Below are 20,482 nucleotides of genomic sequence, written 5' to 3'. Positions count from 1 at the left end.
TTCTAAAGTTTTGATGTCAACAGACACACATACACACATTCAGACGACAAAGTTTTCTAGGCTACAAGACTAGTTTCCATTGACATATATACATGTAATAACACAGGAAATTAGTAGGGTTCTGTCGGTTGAAATGAAAGTCTTTTGGAAGTAAATGGAACTGGGTATCTTTGGACGCTCTAGAGTACATTTGGCCCCAAGTTTGTTTGACTAGAGGAAGAGGAGGGGGAGCTTTATAAAAAAGAGAACAAACTCATGTGGTTTTGATACGTTTTATAGCCCTATCACCACTAATTTCTGCTGCAGTTCCAGGGACTACTAGAAAATACAGAAAGAGTTCAGCAAATTCACAGCTCAACAAGAAATAGACTCAAAAAGGAAAAGTAACTCTCCTGTACGACTTTTATTTGAAATAATACAAATGAACAACTAACTGAAATTTAAAAAAAGTCAGATTGACCAATTCAAGCCTGTGACAAACCTTATTCCAGTGGGTAATAAACATAAATTTGTCTTCTTGGAAAATCTGGTGTAATTGGTCATTCACATCATTCAGATTTAGCTACCAGTGATTTTTCACTACCTGCTCAATTTTGTCTTCAAGTTTCCTACAAACCATCTTTTTTCATAAATTTCTTCATTCATATATGATTTCTGGGGCAGAAACTTAAAAAATTCACTTTTTTCCAATAGCATAAAAAAAAAATCTAAAAAATTAAGATTCTAGCAACTGTTGAAACACTGATGTTTGAATATTTCAATCAAGCTGACTAAATACAAAGGCAACTGACTTCCATTCTAAGTTTGCAGTGACATCCCTCTATGCTAAGTTTCATGACATTATATTACAACAGATTCTTCAACAGCAAAAAAATATTGGAGAAGTTTAAACATTATGTAGATGTTTCCAAGTGTTTGTTGGACTATGTTTTGGTTAAATCAAACACACTGTAGCTATGATTACATATTAGTGATCTTTTTGCAATGCTAATAACAACAGAATACATCAGTGATAACACTTAACCATGCTGGAATATTTGATCTTCATGATAGTGTTTGCTGAATCCTGAAGTGACAACCGAATGTTGGTACACCATTTCATATAGCAAGTAGGCAATGCAAGTTTGATACAGGTCAGCAGACTGTAAATGTCATCACTGTAATAATCTGTTGTATTGCATCAAATCTCAATGCACTGTACAGATACTAAGGTATTTACTACAGATGACAACATTGAAATAAAGTAATACAAGAAGCAATTAAGAGATAAAAAATTGGGGGAAAACAGATACAAAGTGTCTGCTTCATTGATTTAATACACCACGTGTTTCAACAATTTTCACAATATTCACTGCAGAAAATATGAACCTTCTAATTTCAAAGAAATGTAAATGTAAAGAGAAATTCAAGAGTCCTCCCTGCTCATACAGAATCAAAACTTGTATGACTAATCTGACCAGAGAAAACATTGGGAATTTATCTCTAATAATATAGAGGTTGTTGGTAGTCATAGGATGTGCAGCAATCATCCATTTTTTTTTATTCCATGTGCACTAAAATATAATTTTGGATTAGGTTTGAATAGGCACATGAAAACCTGTTTGTCAGCCAAGCACAACATCCTAGTGTTTTGACTGCAGTGAGCATGGCATCTAGACATTATCACACTGCAGCGAGTTTATCAGTAAATGCCATGATGGATCTTGGTAGGTGTATTGACAAATATTGTAAGTTGATCTAGGCAAGGTAACTGTAGGTATCCTTTTCACCATCAACTCTTTCAAGGTATTCCTTTTCTATCAGGATATCAATGCATTTCTGAAAGAGAGATCAAAAAATTGCTGCTTAAGAATACTTCAATTCTCTTAGTGTACAGGCTTAGAGATGTCATTCAAATTTACCAATTTTTATTTTTTTTCAAAATTTTGAATCCCTGAAATGTGATTTTCCAACTGGTGAAAAATGTGTGGCCACATTGTACTGGGAAATGCATGAAATGTTAATAATTAGAAATTGGAAATAACGGAGAATTTGGAGATGAGATCACAGTGACAGGAAATAAATACAACGTCTTAAAGATGTATCAGATTTTTGAAATCTGGTATACTAAAACAGCAAAAATCTACAGAATGATAGGGTCACCATAATTAATTTTATACAAAACGACAATCAAAAATCTTTTTTTCACAAAAATTAGCTTTGCAAGAAATTTCAATTTCATGCAATGAATAAAATGTTCACATTGTCAGCATACAATAACACAAAATTAAAACTTCGAACAGTAAAAGATTCTTAATTTAAAAGAAGGAAAGGTTTGAATAAATTGGAGAACTTATTTCTTTAACAAATTTGCCATTTTTACACTCAAGATTTCAGATATTTAAAGTATTATTTGATGGAATATTAAAATCTCCTAGTATTGACAATTTAGCCAAACATAAATTTAGCTCTTGCTCTGTACTGTTCAAAATTAATTTTTCAGGTAGGTCACTTGTTTTGCTATTTTGCAAAATGTATCAAGGAATTAAAAAATACCATCAAGGACAGTGTGCTCATATTTGGTTTGAATCGGTCCATTCAAGAAATATTTAAACCAGAAAAACAAGAATGACAAAAGTAAATTAGGTCTGAAACTTTACGTACTGGCAGTCAACTTAGCAACATGCATGGCAGAGAAATGTTTCAACACAGCTAGTCCCTCTTAGTTTGAGCAGGTCTGTTAATATGTAATATTTCATAACAATGAAAGGAAATACTCATAATCTGTTTTAGTTAATACAACCACTCCCACACATTTGCAGGATTTCCCCTTTTTCTTACCTCATTTGCATATTTTTTGACACTGACATGTTCATTTGAACAACATCACATCTCAACCTCTTGGTCTACCTGTACACCAAATACTGAGATGGTAGGTGCGGCGGTTTGGGAGCTTTTGAGTGTGACGGACATACATCCGCACATAAATACAAACATACATAAATACATACACACAGACATACAGATGCCACTGACTTGCCATATAAGCTCTTTTTGGCATTTATATACATACCAAATATGAGCTAAAAATTAATTGCATACTCTCCCATGATTGTCGATTTGGGTGCTTTTCAATGGGTATCATTGACCAAGCTAGATTTGGATTAACTTAAGTTGTCTTAGACTTATAGATATAAGAATTCTGCTAATGCATTTACAAATGACAAAATATGAGGGTGGAAATTGGACTAAACATGCACACATTGTGTTCGAAATATGATAAAAATGACAAAAAGAATATAAAAATATGTCTGATCCATCAATAGATTTCAAACTTTGACACATTTTTCAAAATATGTATGATCCATAAAATAGATTTCAAACTTTGACACATATTTCATGGTATAAAAGACACCGGTTTATACACAAAATTTCAACTGATCATATTAAAGAATGTAAATCATAAACAACAAACAAACAGTTAATTGGTGGTTATTTGTAATTTAAAATACATTCCCTGTGCAAATGCATCTCAACAAAAGCACAAATATTAGTATACATAATAAAGATCCTGGACAGGTAGACAAAAAAGATGACATAAATATACTGACATATACATCAAAAGTCACAACTGGTGGAGCTTTAAGAATAGCAACATTGAATCTGTAATGCTACCACTCATTTTTCTAGAACATTTATTATGATTCAGAGTTATTACCCAATATTGCCTGTTTCTGTATCATATCAGCATTAGTGGCCAGTGTCTGACTAGGCACAAATAACATCAACGCTCATATTATGCAAGAAACGACATTTGGTAATAACCAATTTATGATATACTCAGGCCCAAAATTTTACAAAATGATAGGAAAAACCTTAAATTTTGAGGCTTACTTTCGTTCCACCTGCACATAATATAACCTGCTTTTTGCAGAAGTCACTACCACACCAGACAATTCTTCATATCTCAAAAGAAGATATTAGGACTCAAAATAAATTGTTGCACCGGACGAACATTTTATGGTGCAGTATATTGTTACAAATGTTACTGATCATAAACTTTCCTCTGATTTAAATCTCTCCTGATTTTGATCACACTCCATCATTGCACAGACAGGAGAGAGGTAGCCATTTGTTTTGTTTACACTGAGAGTTGCAATGTCATTAGGTGTCACTCACTACCTGTTCAGAGGAAGACCATGCCATGCCAATAGTAGAATGTTTACTTGTCTAAAATTTATGAGAACTTTAATGAAATAATCATGGAAAAACATGAGAAGATTCAACTCATTATCTCCAAATTTAGCAACATGAAATTTCCTTGTTCCTCAATTTCCTTCACATTTTCATGTTGCTGACATCGCACCATAGATGGAGAATGGCAACAATTCTGTTCACATTGTTTACTATCAATTGCAAATGTTGTTTTGGAACACTCCAAATCTAATGATGTTTATCACGAATATCTTGACGTTTACTGTAAAATATAACAGCTGATATTTTATGGTAAACGTCCCAGGATCTAGAGCAATATGGGCACGGGTATATGATAAAAAATAATGAATTCAGTGAATATTTAATGTTACAAATTCTTTTTCTAAACAATTATTATTACATAACCATCACCTTTTGTTTATGAATGATGTAGGAGTGAAGGAAGTTAAAAGTATCTAAAGAAATTGTGTAGTGATTGTTTGATGGCCGAAATATAATGACAATATTTATTGTTTATTGACTCTGTTCTCCAATGTTTGACAAGATCCTACTAGTTATGCATAGAAAGTCCTACTAGTTATGCACAGACAGTCCTACTAGTTATGCATGGACAGTCCTACTGCTAGTTATGCACTGACAGTCCTACTAGTTGTGCATAGACAGTCCTACTGCTAGTTATGCACAGACAGTCCTACTAGTTATGCACAGACAGTCCTACTAGTTATGCACAGACAGTCCTACTAATTATGCACAGACAGTCCTACTAGTTATGCACAGACAGTCCTACTAATTATGCACAGACAGTCCTTCTAGTTATGCATAGACAGTCCTACTACTAGTTATGCACAGACAGTCCTACTAGTTATGCACAGACAGTCCTACTAGTTATGCACAGACAGTCCTACTAGTATGTATAGACAGTCCTACTAGTTATACAGTCCTACCAGTATGCATAGACAGTCCTACTGCTAGTTATGCACAGACAGTCCTACTAGTTGTGCATAGACAGTCCTACTACTAGTTATGCAAAGACAGTCCTACTACTATGCATAGACAGTCCTACTAGTTACGCACAGAGTCCTAGTTATGTATAGACAGTCCTACTGCTAGTTATGCACAGACAGTCCTACTAGTTATGCATAGACAGTCCTACTACTTAATGCATAGACAGTCCTAGTTATGCACAGACAGTCCTACTAGTTATGCATAGAAAGTCCTTCTAGTTATGTATAGAAAGTCCTTCTAGTTATGCATAGACAGTCCTACTAGTTATGCACAGACAGTATACTAGTTATCCATAGACAGTTGCAATAAGACAGTAGTTTTTGTATGTGGTGAGATTGCTTGGATCTTTACAACACACATACAAACCCATAATTACAATACAAACATAGGGCAAAAGTCACTGAAGCTACTATAGACATGGATACAAAATTAAGTATTTCCTGACTGTATGAAATTATCTCACTAAGGTCATCCTAGGGACCTGTAAACCAAATATTAAAGCTGTCTGACCAGCGATTTTGAAAAAGAAGTCATCGTTGATGACAGAGTCCCCACTTGTTAATGGGTACTTTGATTACAAGTCCTCAGAGAGGATAGAGTCCTCTTCATTAATTAGGTCAGTGGTAAAAATACTTTGTGGCGCTCAATTGCCAAGAATGAGTTCAATGGTGATAAAAACATAAAACCAATGTAGGCGGCCATCCTAATTACAAAAGGTCATTAAATGAGTCAACTAGGAATTAATCAACTAGATTTTGCCTAACATTTTTGCATACTATCCTAACACTAACAGATTATCACCGGGACCATATTCCATATGAGATCAACATCTGTATCAAGTTTTATCAAATTTGACACAGTATTTGTGGATATATCACTCTAATTAGGGACCTTGTGAAAATCAAACAGCCCGGCTAGCCAAGTCGCTCCGCGGCGCTCCGATCGGAGACTCGGGTCGCCGACGTCCGCCTAGGAATATTCATGAGATATGGAAATGTATTCATGAGGTACGCATAATCATAAGTTGACCCAGACGGTGGGACAGTGTGGTAGCCCACCACTGAAAAGCCGGTCGAATCCGACCCATGCCGATTGCTTTCAACCTTACACGATTTTTGAAGCTATGATAGTACTGGCTTGCGATTCTTGAGGTTATATTCGTGAATCACTCCTGAGATTCTACGATGCATTTTCTACATAAACCGTACGCGTGCACAAATATGGCAATGGGGTACCTGCACAAATCATAAATGAAAAAACCACCACATTTGGTTGGAGATGCACAAGATGTTAGTGTGCTGTATTTATAAAACTGTGTAAACAGATATTGCGACATTCATGCAGATAGTGCCTTGACTTTGGAACGAGGAGTTTTCAGTCATTTTTTCAAACTCCATTCTGTTCGAATCCCCGATGTCTTTGTATGATAGAATCGCTTCAGAAATTATACTTGTGCTACATATCACTATTATCAGGACAAAAGAGATGGTTTGTAACAGCAGAGGAAGGACGGCTGCATGCTGAAAAGACATGTAGTTGAATAATTCTGTACATGTGTGACAGCCAAAGAAAACCGTTATCTGAAATTCGGGTTGTAATAAAGTTGACTTGGGGAACTCGGGTTGGCAATGAAGTTGACATGTCAATTACTTTGTGTGCGTTCACAGAAGGTCACGGTGTTTGTAACATAAGTCACAAAATAATTTCAATCAAAAATAATTCCATTCAAGAAAATTATTCTCTGAAAAAAAATCTATGTTGAAAAGTTTGGCTGTTATGATATTATTCTGATGGTGCGAGCAAGCCCTCAAAATAGACGTTCTCAACGCATAATTTCAGAAGGTATCACAGACCTCAAATCCCCACCGTGACATCTCAACGGTTGAAGGTTAGTATACTGAAGTATTTACACTATAAGACTCTTAGAGATTTTGTTGCTGAAGTACGGACGAAGTGTTTTGCTTTATGATCGTTATTTTAAACGGATATTACGATTAAAATATTCCATGTGGAATGAAAGATGGCACATTTTTGGACAGTTGCTGAAAGTTTTGAAGTTCGAATATTTTGCGATGTTTTGAAAACACAATGTGCAGACTTTGTGCAAGTTTATATGGCCGTATCTGTACAAGATCGTGCAAACTTCTAATGATTTTTGGAACAGTTTTTGACACTGCTTCTGCAACTGTGGAGTCTCGAGAAATTCCGATGATTCCATGATTTTTTTGTAGATCTGCAACCAGTGACAAATAAAGATATATGTCTCTCTCAGCGACATGTAACCGGAATGGCATGCAACAGAATATGCACATACCGTACGCATACTGCCTGTGTCACGCATGTTTTCCATGATTGTTTGTTCACCTTGTCCCTATAGCGTCACATGTCAAAGTATTTTTGTTTGGTACATCAGAATAAAGGAATAAAAATTGAATGGTCTTGTCTGACAAATGGCCATGACTCCGTCTGTCATTTTTGTTCTATACATCTCAGCGTCTGTAATTTTCACTTTGGAATGATCTGGAAACACTTGGCCAACAAACACCAAGCGGATATATATAGACTAAACATACATCAAAGATCGCAGTCCCACCTTTGGAATCACGCTCAGAAACCCAATGAAAAATAAGAAAAATACCGTCAGGGACACTATGTGCTCACATTTGGTTTGAATTGGTCCATTCAAGAAATATTTAAACCAGGAAAAAACAAGAATGACAAAAGCAAATAAGGTCTCCAACTTAGGTACTGGAGGTCATCTTTAGGAACATGCATATCAACTTCTATAGCAATGGGACAAGCAGATCCTAAATACATAAGCAAATGTCAACAACAAAAAATAGACAGAGAAGGCTTGATAAAAAGAAAAGGTGGGAGTGGGCAAAAACATGTACAAGGGATCTGGTATAAAAGTAATGCTACCTCATCAATCTTCTAGACCCTACCCCCTCCTGAATATCAACTGTTCCACCACTTGGTATTACATAAGGCCAGCTGCACAAGATGACAGGAAATGTATTTACAACCTTGGGGATTTTTTAATTAATGCATTCTAATGTAAACAGCACTTCAGTGTGTCACAGATAGTGAAATGCCTTCCACTGTGGGCGGTGATTATAACATCTGGAATTATCCTGGGTCAAAATTTCTCACCAGTTCTTGTGTGTCTTACATAGAAAAGTTGCAAAAATTGGTCCGCAATGAAAAAATTCACCTCAGCTTGTTTTCTGGATCAAATAATCCTACAAATTGAAACCAAATATGACAAAATTATGTTCACAGCCTTCGAAACTGTCTCACAACATATCCTGGGTTGGTATAGGTCATTTAAGGTCACAAACTGAGAAAATTACCTAAAATATAAAAATTTGGGGTTTCCCAACACTTTGAGCAGAAACTTTAATCTAATAACATCCCTCGGTACTTTACACCAAATTACAAAGCTATCAAACAAGTAATTTTGAGAACAAGTTTTCTTGACTGAAAATGACAATATTGTCTTAAAAATACAAATTTGTATATTTCAGGACAATTTCCACATATCTAACTATTGTCATCTCTGTACGTCTGTGTACCAAATATAAAAGCTGTCTGTCCAGGGGTTTTAAAAAGAAAATACTGTTTAAGATTTTTTGACCAAAAATGAAAAATTGCTCCAAAACAGTAATTTTCCCAATTTTGTCATAATTTCAACAAATTACAAGAGTAACACCCTCGCAAAGATCCAACCCAAATTTGAGAGCGATTGGGCTGGCGGTTTCAGAAAAGAAGAATTTTACTTAAAATGAGAAAAATCTCCAAAAAATTCAGCAAAAATACAAAATTGGGATATCTTCACAATATTCATAAAACTGTATACGGTTCACCTAAGGTACTTCCACACAAATTTTCATAGCAATCAAAACAGCGGTTCTCGAGATATTAATTCTTGACCATTTTCACATTTTGTGAGCTCATTTGCATAATTTTGGCAATGCAGACTTCATTTGAACAAAATCCCTTCATAGCCCAGGATGCATCTACACACCAATTACCAAGCTGAAATGTGCAGTGGTTGCGTGTTTTTGATGTTGACAGACATACTGTACGTACATACATACTTACATACATACATACATACACACATACATACAGATGCCATCGACTTCGGCTTATACGATAAACTCACATTGGTATAACCAAATGTGAGCTAAAAAACTTTCTCATAATCATATTTCATCTACACCACCAATATCAAATCTGTAGTGGACAGACGCCTCACAAACGGACGGATATACTGTACTCGTCCGAGTATAAGCCCTGCTTGTGTATAAGCCCCCCTACTGTTTCAGAGGATTTTAGAATAATGCATTACATCCGTGTATAAGCCCCTACCCTAGTGTAACTCAAATACAGAAAGGTTAGGAGAGTATATTTGGTCATTTAACTTGGCAAAATTACTTTTAGATAATAAAGAAACCATTAAAAGATGTTAAAACAATGGGAAACTGGAGTTCCCTTGACAGCATCGTAAGGAAGATGACACGTTTTCCCAGTACTATCATGATTCTTTGACCCTGCTCACCCCCGTCACCTAAATAGAATAGTCTCACTCATGTCGGCCATTGTTCATTTTCATTCACAGCCACGATATTTTCATGCTTGAAACATGCAGTTTCTTTTGTTTGAAGCAATTATCCTTTCATTTGTGAAGACTTTTCCTGGTGACTACGGTATTACAATTTTTACTGTTATGTTGTTGTTTTCACAAGATGTAGACAGTTTGATACTGGAATATTGAGTTGCCTTTCCGTGTAGGCAATGCATGCCTGTTCACATTACTGTTGATCAGCAGCATACATGACATCTTTGTTTCAAGTTTGGGGGTTTTTTCGACACTGAAATTTCACCAAAATGTCACTTCTGTATTCAGAGATTGTACAATCAGTTTCTTTGGATGTGTAAGTCGATTTGAAAGCGATAGAAAGATCGAGTAGTGTTGGAAAAAATCATGCACAAAATCAGCATAAATTATACATCCATGCCAGATAACATGGGGTTGCTAGCTCGAGTATAAGCCCCTCCCCTAGTTTTACAGCTGTTTAGTGTTGCCGAACCGGGGGCTTATACTCGGACAATTACGGTATATACATACATACATACATGCAAGCATGCATGCATGCATACATACATACATACATACATACGTACATACATACATACATACATACATACATACATACATACATACAGACAGACATAGATACATACAGACATACCGACATACAGACATACATACAGACATACATACATCCATCCATACATACATACATACATACATACATACATACATACATACATACATACATACATACATACATACATACAGACTGACGCCGGATGGATATCCATCCTGATATCTTCTATAGACTATAGTCTATAGTAGCTAAAAATTACTAAATAAATAAAAAGATTATACCTTGATAACTGGTACCCTTGGTTTGAATCTGGATGACAACTGTGTCAACACTTCACTAAGTAACTGTTGATGTTTCAACATTTTACGCATCTTCATTATACGAACAATGGCAGCCTCAAAAAAAAGAAATAACACAATAGAATTAGATAAAACATGGCATTTATACTCCAGCTATAGGAACTTGCTTTTTCAAATGAACATATTTTATGTATAAGGTGACAGCCGTTTCAAGTAACAGAGCAGAAGAAAACATTTCATCTCTTCAATATTGAAAGTGAAAGTGAAAAATACAGCCAATGGCACTTGGACATAATGACCGCCTAGTATTATCGGCATTTATCAACAACCCCACTCACTGTGAATTAGACAGACCACGGAGTCGATGTGCAACATATAGCTCAAAGACTATTTCTTACATTACCATTTTAAGCCCATTTTGTGAGAAAAGGGACATGTACATATGTATATGGAGAAAAAGCAGAAGACATATTTGTAAATGTTTGTTGAGTGACAATCACGTATGCATCTCTTGAAAATTTTGTGGTTATAAGGTATAACAGTAGTGTAAGAATAATGAGGTTAGAATAAGTGTAGTAAAGCTAAGTTGACAGTAATTAAGATTACAAAATTATACACTAAGCTAAGGAAATCTGAATGAAATAAATGTTGAAAGTAGTAATTGAAACTAAGATAGGAATAAACTGAATTACTGCTAAAAGGTTGGTGGAAGGCCACCACAGGAATTTGTCCATACTCATGGTGTTAGAAACATAAAGCCAATCTTGCCTGCCACCATTATTACAAAAAGGTCTATAAATATTAGTCAATTTAAGGGGGCAACATGATCAAGTAGGGCAGCAAAGTCATGGTCATCTTTCTGTCTAACACCTTGCGTAAGTTCATGAACTTTACGTAAATCTTGCTATAGATTTGTTGCTAATGGGCAATAACTGTGTTTCAGATCATTCGAGAGCAATCCATCCATGACAGGTTTGAATTGTAATATAGCTTCTATTTAAAGGAGAGAAACTTCTCAAATAAGTTTTATTCTCTGTAATTTCCCGTGAGAACACACGGACAGATACTCAGGACAGGTGCTGGTGCTAGCTTGATAACCCTAAAACTTGTAACTTCATTGTCTAAGAGTAAAGACTTTAACATGTAAAATCGTGGATACTTAATCTCGGGAATGTGAATGTCAAAGTCTGTATATTGACTCAAAGATGTTTACTTGATTGAAGTGAGCAGATGTAAAATAATGTTGGGACACAACAATAGAAATCTTCAGGCTAGCTTTGTTGTCGCAGGTTGTTGTCATGAGACACAAAAAATGTTCCTGTGTAGCATGGGTCAGTCCACTTTCAAAGCATCACCATTATCAATGAGAAATGAACTGAAGTCACAAACAAATCTTATTTCCATGCTAACAGACCATGTTTGAACGACACTACAAATCTCTGCCACTATATCATGTACATAGAACATCTGGTCTTGAAATCAATGTGCGTATAAATAGGTCAAGTAGTTAGTCATGTGACTAAGTCATATGACAAATGCCTAGGGTCATCTCAAATGTGAGAATCTAAAATATGAAATATGTTTTTTTTATCGCTTTTGTTGCCCAAAAGAGCATGGAAATCTCTGATACTTCGAATCAGCCATCCTGCATATTTCTAACATTCATCAAAACCACATTTCTGTTCCACAACTCATAAAACAGTCCAAAATGCAGGATTGGTGTACCTTTCAAAACTACATATATGAAAGACCCCTAAAAATCAATTAGTTAAAAAGGGGGGTTAGCGATTTCCCAAAACTATCTTACCGCTACTCTGTTTAACTCCATTTTTACGAATCGGAGCCTTGAACACAATCTGAATCTGTACCAAATATCAACACAGTCTATTCAGTGGTTTTTGACTTTTTTGTTGTGTATGGATGACGTCAACCCAAGCCCATTACAATAACATGATGACCTTCGGTCATTATGTTAAAGCAAATAGACTTTCTTGGTATTTAGCGAGATCAAAATCTGATGAAAAAAACTTTCAAGCCTAGGTACTTTTGGTGCAAAATCATAGAATATTGGGGAACAGCGTATATTCTTGATTGGCTAAAAAATTGAATCTCAGGAAAAAAAATGTCATCTTCATTTTCACCATGTTCATCTTAAGATTTGATCACTGATCTCTTACCATAAACAGCATCATATAAGCAATCTGACAAGGGGTTTCTTAGAAGTAGATTTTTTAAATATTTTGACCAAAACTTGCCCCAAAATACAGTGCTACTGACTCTGTCAGAAGTTTATAAGCCTTGTGTTGCTGACAGTGAAGCTAAAATGTTGACAAACAATGCATATTATTAATCTGTAAATGAAAACCCAAAAAGCAGACTAGATTTACCTGTATAAGAAGTTTCCTATCTTCTTCAATGTGTTTGTGTGTAGTTTCTTGTTCTTGTTTCTGTTCAGTCTTCATTGGCACATTTATATTCACACGCAGTTTCTTGCTATTAAATCAATCAAAATGATACCATATAGTTAGTTGTTTTCATGAAAACTGCAATTTATTTAGAAACACTTGTGTCTAAATGTCTTTAAGCAGTTGTAAAAGATGTGAAAACAGGACATTTGTATGATTACTCCCCATGTGTAAGAGTGGAGCTAGATACATACACAAAAAAGACCAGCCCCATTATAATTCTACTTGAGTTGTATTCATCATTAAATGGGCATTCAAGAGAAAAAGATATCACACACTTAAAGGTCTGGTGAAATGCCCGTGTTGCAAAATCACAGAAATACAGTTGATGGTCTATAAAACAGTACATTCATTTCTTTTTTCGTTTAGCGCGCGTGATTATGAAATATGGCAAAAGAAAAATGCAATGTAGGCGTGTCCCCGAGCCTCTCCAGTCGACCGACTCTGTATCTCATAACGGGAAGTAAGGTATTTCACACCTCCGTAAGCTCCCTACGGGGGGTAACTTCTAGGGTTTCCGCTTACATGATCAGGACAGTGTCCTCCTTCACTATGGGAAGACATTGTTATTTTGGTGGCTGTGACAGCGGCAAGAGCATGAACAGCTCAACTGTAAACTTTTTCAGTGTTGAGTGTTTGAACCATAATGTGCTTGTCTCTTCTGGTTCGTACGATCGGCCACGGTCCCTCGGCTGAGCCTGCCTCGCTACTCGCTACACAGAAGGTTGGGACCGTAATGCAAATCAACTGCATGAACACCAACACTGAACGTTGTGACTGCCACTCATAAAATGCACTAGTCTGAAGTCGGGTCCGCAATGCAAATCGACAGTAACTTAAAACGTAAATGGGACAGTGATTAAAATGAACTACAACACGGAAGGTTGGACCGCGATGCAAATCAGCTGCATGAACAGCAACACTGAACGTTGACCATTAAAACGAACAACAACACGGAACGTAGAGATCGCGATACAAATCATGGAGGTAGAGTCCTCCCTGATACAAATCGACAGCAACACGGAACGCGTCGTTGATTAAATTGACTGAATTGAAGAACACTGAGAACAACGGGGAATACCGGATCACGAGGACTTGACCGCGATGCAAATCGACCTCAACATGGAATTTAAATGCACAACACAGAACATCTAGACCGCAATGTAAATCAACTGCAACACCGAACCTTGTTGCCTCGATTAAAATGCGTATGTCTGCTATGTATAGCAAAAGTTTCAATTCTCGCGAGCGTTCCTATGCCTGCTGTACACTAGCCCTGTGTACGATGCTGTGTGTTCCGCTACAGCTAAATGTGGTGAGCGGGGCGATTAGCTGTAGCGGACACACAGCATCGTACGCAGGGCTAGCTGTACACTAGACAAAATTACGTCAAATTTATCGCGAGGGCTCCATTGCGGTGTGTAAGTTTCAATTCTCGCGAGAGCCATTTATGCATGTTGTACACTAGACTAAATGACGTCAAATCTCTCGCGAGACTTGGCTCGATGTACGACGGAAAGAACGCAATAATACGGAAGTAGACACAGTTTTTGTGAATCGCCGAGAGAGAAGCGCAGATTAAACAAAAGACTAAAAAACCCACGTTTTTTCTTTATTTTACCATATTTTTTAAACAAAAATCAGTTTCGCCACTGTGGCGAATTAGGATCGATTTTTTTCGCCACTTCGGATTTCGATTCGCATTGGCGAACAAACGTGGCGAATGGGCAGCAATGGGTACGAACACTGAGGCTGTTTTGTTAGCGGATACCGGGCAGAGATAAGGCGGCGTTGGACCGCTATTCGATGTAAATGAACACACCTGTGACGTCACAGACGGCCAACCATGATCCCCGCTGCGGGCGTGACCTGAGTGTCGCAAAATGACCCCATGAAAGCCGCGCGTAGAAATATCAAAAAATTAACACTTGCGCATACTTTTAGGTTGCAATTATGTTGCGAGTGTAATAGTACTGACCCCCTGGAAGATATTCAGTCACATGAACGGGACCATTTCACCAGACCTTTAAGTACATAGGAGTAAAGAATATGTGAGCTACACACCATTTTGACAAAGTCTTCTTTCACACAACTTTTCTACAAAGCTGTCTTAGCACTGGCTTATGATTTCAATTGGCTATTGTGAATAATAACACTAAATTTAAGAAGTCATACATGCAAAATTAACCCTTACAGCACCATAGACTTTTCATGCCATACAACCTCACCAGCCAAAAAACTTTTTGAACCAATAAACTTGACATGTTACACTGCTTTTAGAATGGTACAGTGTGTTTCCTGTGATTGGAAGCCCAGCCAAACCATCATGAATTTCACAGATCAGAAAATGAAGAACCTTTGAGTACTGTTTCCATGTTTGATTTCACAAACCAGGGAGAGAGAATAGGCTAAAATGCACATTTTGGTTCAATTGATTTTCGAATGGAAACATGAAAATCTCACATCATCATCATTCAAAGTAACAGGGAAAATCTAGTCTAATGTTGGCTAATTTAGAACCTGATCACTATTTGATACTATATTGTAGTTGTTATGGAATGAAATTTGTCATTTAAGTCTGAAAATAATCAGTCTGAAAATTGCTTGCATTACAAATTGCTCATTAAATGGAAAAACAATAAATATTGAGGAATAAAATATTTATCTGGTTTATTCAGGCAAAACAATACGTTAATACATGTCACATGGTCAACAGTGTGAATCTGATGCATATCTAGACATCTTGTAAATAAACCAGTGACCTTTATCATTGTTTTGATATACAGTAGAGCATACTATGATGTAAAAGTTTACTTGAAATGACTATTGGCTTATTGATTGCTCAAACATCAACAAATGAAATCCAGATTTTTTGAAAATGCTTGCAAATTTCTGAATCTCATGTGTTTTTGGCCAAGAAAATCTAAATAACAAGATCTTAAGAATTCATTTCGCTGGCCAATGCTATGCTCTGAGATGACACCATTTAAATTCTCCTTTAAACTTCAAAATCATGTTCAACAAATTAACAAAAACCTTTGGCACAAAATGTTCTCAACAAGTCATTGACAATGACAAAGTCCCCACTTGTTAGTGGGTACTTTAATTACAAGTCCTCTAAGAGGATAGAGTCCTCTTCATTAATTAGGTCTGTGATTAAAAATACTGCAATAAAGATGGGGCTTAGTGGCCAAAAATGAGTTCTATGGTCAGATTGAAAACATAAAACCAATGTAGGCCACCATCTTAAAGTTCATAAAATGAGTCAACTGGGAATTAATCAACAGGATGTTGCAAAACATTTTTTCATACTATCCTAACACTGACAGATTATCACTGGTACCATATTTCATAAAGTTGGATGCAGCACTTTGGACATTTACCCTAAAAACAAAAATCCATTATGTAAATGCAAACTAGCCATTAATCTATATATGTAAATGATACCACTAAGTGTCATTGATTTGTATTTACAACACTATGAGATCAACATCTGTAGCAAGTTTCATCAAATTTAACGCAGTATTTGTGTATATATCACTCTAATTAGGAAAGTTCATTACATATGCAATTACAAATTAATTAACTTGACACTGATAAATGTCTTTTTTACTGTTAAAGCAATGTGAGCTTAACATCTGTACCAAGTTTCATGAAATTTGATGCAGTATTTCTTGACATAATAGACTAATTACGAAAATTCAATAATTGACATGATAGTGTTACATGCCGTTAAACAAACTGATGAGCATATGTATGACATAGGTCAATGTCCATGTGCCAACTTTGAATGATACTGGTGGAAATATGTCTGAGTTATAGCTCTGTACATGAAAACATCGTAACAAAATGGCCACCAGGCAGCCATTATATTGCATTGGACTGTGAAACCAATAGACATGCATATTTATGACATGATAGGCCAATGTCCTTGTACCAACTTTGAAAACAAGCGACCTAGCGGCCGATATAGCTCCGCTGTGTTTATGTAGAGAATAACTATTTTTGATACATGTTGATGAAGAAGGTGGAAATCTTTGATAGCTCAATGCAGTGGCCAGAAAAAAGTGGCTAAAATAGCTGCAAAAATACACAATTGAAGATTTCATCATACTTTGAATATATCACATCAGATCATCCCTAAGAACATGTCAACCAAAGCTATCTGATGAGTAGTTTTTTGAGAGTAAAATTTTTTGACCAAAAATGGCAACAATTGCCCCCAAAAACAAAAATTGCAGATTTCATCATAATTTCAAAAGATTAAATTTGGTTCATCTATAGAAACCTGTATACCATATTTCAAAGCTGTTAGACCAGTACTTTTTGAGAAACACATTTTTTGACCAAAAATGGAAAAAATTGCCCCAAAAATTCAAAATTGCAGATTTCATCATAATTTCAATAAATACTTTTAAGTTCATCTATAGAAACCTGTATACCAAATTTTAAAGCTATCAGATGAGTAGTTTTGGAAATACACATTTTTGACCAAAAAATGGCTAAAATTGCCCCAAAATACAAAATTGCAGATTTCATCATAATTTCAATAAATATCATTCAGTTCATCTGCAGGAACCTGTATACCAAATTTCAAAGCTATCAGATGAGTAGTTTTGAAAATACACATTTTTGATCAAAAATGGCAAAAATTGCTCCAAAATTACAAAATTACAGATTTCATCAGAGATTCAATATATATTACTTAGTTCATCTGTAGAAACCTGTATACCAAATTTCAAAACTATCAGACCAGTACTTTTTGAGAAATACATTTTTTGACTAAAAATGGCAAAAATTGCCTTAAAAATGCAAATTTGCATATTTCTCCACAATTTGAACAAATCTGAAAAAGATCATCCCCAGGGACATATGTACCAAATATCAAAGCTATCTGACTGGTAGTTTTGAAGAAGAAGATTTTTAAAGATCTTTTACCAAAAATGACAAAAATTGCCTTAAAAATACAAATACGCAAATTTCACCACGATTTAACAAATCTGACTGAAGTCACCTAAGTCAACTGCATATCAAATTTCAAAGCAATCGGACAAGCGGTTTCAGAGAAGAAGATTTTTTTACCAAAAACACCAAAAAATAGTGACAATGTCACGGTCGCTCCCATATAGTTATCAAAACAAGCTAAAATCAAGCTAAAAGATTTTTTTATCACAAATAGAAACAATTCCCCCAATAAAATAAAATTATACAAATTTCACCAGAATTTGATCAAATCTTACTGACGTCACCCGTAAAAACCTCTACACTAAGTTTCAACTCAATCGGACGTGTGGTTTCAGAGTTAAAAAAAATTTTTGATCAAAAATGAAAAAAAATAGCCAAAAAATGCAAATATGCAAATTTCACCACGATTTGCCCAGATTTGAGAAAGGTCACTCCTATGCACTTCCATACCAAGTTTCAAATCAATCAGACTTGTGGTTTCAGAGAAGAAGATTTTTTGACCAAAAATGGGAGAAAATTACAAAAAAATTCATGAAAAATAGCAAGTCCAAGATACTGACCCAAGATGTGCACAATCATTTCAGGTCAGCCCAAAGTACTTACATGCTAATTTTTCATCTAATCTGCTCAGTGGCTATTGAGATTTTCAATAAAATGTAAACTTGTAAACATATATACATATGGCTATGGGAGCTAACAAACGACCCAATGGTCGACAGAGCTCTGCTGTGTTATGAAGAGAGCAACGTTTTGTGACATATGTATTGATGAAGAAGGTTGAGATCTTTGATAGCTCATTTCAGGATGGCCTGACCTAAAATGGCAAAATTAGCTGCAAAAATACAAATTGATGATTTCATCATAATTTTGTATAAAAATGTATACCAAATATCAAAGCTATCACATGAGTAACTTTTGAGAAACAAATATTTTGACCAAAAACGGCAAAAACTGACCCAAAAATACAAAAATTGAAGATTTCATCAAATTTCACTATATCACACTAAGAGAACCCCCAGGAACCTGTATACCAAATATCAAAGGCATCAGACAAGTAGTTTTTGAGAAACACATTTTTGACCAAAAATGGCAAAAATTGCACCAAAAATACAAAATTGCAGATTTCATCATATATTGTGTATATCATATTTAGTTTATCTGTAGGAACCTGTATACCAAATATCAAAGCTGTCAGACGAGCGGTTTTCATGAAATAAATTTTTGACCAAAAATGACAAAAAAATTCCTTAAAATACAGATTTGCTTATTTCATCATAATTTGAACAAATCCAAGTTGGGCTATCCCTAGGGACCTGTATACCAAATATCAAAGCTGTCAGACGAGCGGTTTTGATGAAATAAATTTTTGACCAAAAATGACAAAAAAATTCCTTAAAAATACAGATTTGCATATTTCATCACAATTTGAACAAATCCAAGTTGGGTATCGCTAGGGACCTGTATACCAAATATCAAAGCTGTCTGACCAGCGGTTATGAAGAAGGAGATTTTTTACCAAAAACGCCTTTTTGGGCACTAATTTGCATATTTTTGGCAATGACAACTTCATTTGAACAAATCTCATCTACAGCCCATCATCCATGTACACACCAAATATCAAGATGAAATGTGCAGCGGTTTTGGAGTTTTGATGTTGACGGACAGACATACAGACATACAGACATACAGACATACAGACATACAGACATTTTCCTAGCCTATAAGAATAGCTTCCATTGCCATATATCAATATGGCTATGGGAGCTAAAAATGCCCCAAAAATACAAATATGCAAATTTCACCATGATTTGAACAAACTCAAGTGAGGTCACCCCAAGTGAACTGCACATAAATTTCAAAGCAATCGGACTTGCGGTTTCAGAGGAGAAGGCAATTGTTGACGGACGACGACGGACGACGGACGACGACGACGACGACGGACGACGACGGAAAATCAACCTATTTGATAAGCTCCGCGTCGCTGACAGCGGAGCTAAAAATCAGTTGATACATAACCAAATTATGGCTCAGGAGATGACAAAATCATGACAAAAATGGCCAATTGACATGCATATTTATGACATAGGTCAATGTCCTTGTATCAACTTTGAATAAAATACGATGATACATGGCTGAGTTATAGCTAAGGACATGAAAAGATTTTAACAAAAAGACCGCCATGCGGCCATATTGGATCATATCTTGAAACAAATTGACATGCATGAGTATGATATAGGTCAATGTTCTTGTACCAACTTTGAATAAAGTTGATTGAGATGTGCCTGAGTTGTTGCTCCGTACATGAAAAAATCGTAACAGAATGGCTGCACGGCGACCATATTGGATAATATCATGAAACAAATTGATGTGCATATGT

General features: G+C 35.7%; 1 protein-coding gene across 1 annotated transcript in view; it reads right to left on the bottom strand.

Annotated features, from left to right (window-relative positions):
• Positions 1-258: 258 nt before the first annotated feature.
• LOC139124775 (cullin-1-like) overlaps positions 259-20,482 on the bottom strand; it is a 149,522-nt gene continuing 129,298 nt past the window's right edge. Inside the window, exons 9-11 of the mRNA XM_070690887.1 lie at positions 13,063-13,168; positions 10,658-10,771; positions 259-1,818 (exon numbers count right to left, since the gene is read on the bottom strand). Coding sequence (XP_070546988.1) covers positions 1,738-1,818; positions 10,658-10,771; positions 13,063-13,168 — 301 coding nt within the window. The 3' untranslated portion in view covers positions 259-1,737. The remainder of the gene's footprint in view (positions 1,819-10,657; positions 10,772-13,062; positions 13,169-20,482) is intronic.

This window comes from Ptychodera flava (genome assembly GCF_041260155.1).
Source record: "Ptychodera flava strain L36383 chromosome 23 unlocalized genomic scaffold, AS_Pfla_20210202 Scaffold_24__1_contigs__length_23054250_pilon, whole genome shotgun sequence".
In the NCBI taxonomy this organism is placed as follows: domain Eukaryota; kingdom Metazoa; phylum Hemichordata; class Enteropneusta; family Ptychoderidae; genus Ptychodera; species Ptychodera flava.
Note: the sequence above shows the minus strand (reverse complement) of the source record. Positions and strands in the feature narration are given on the sequence as shown.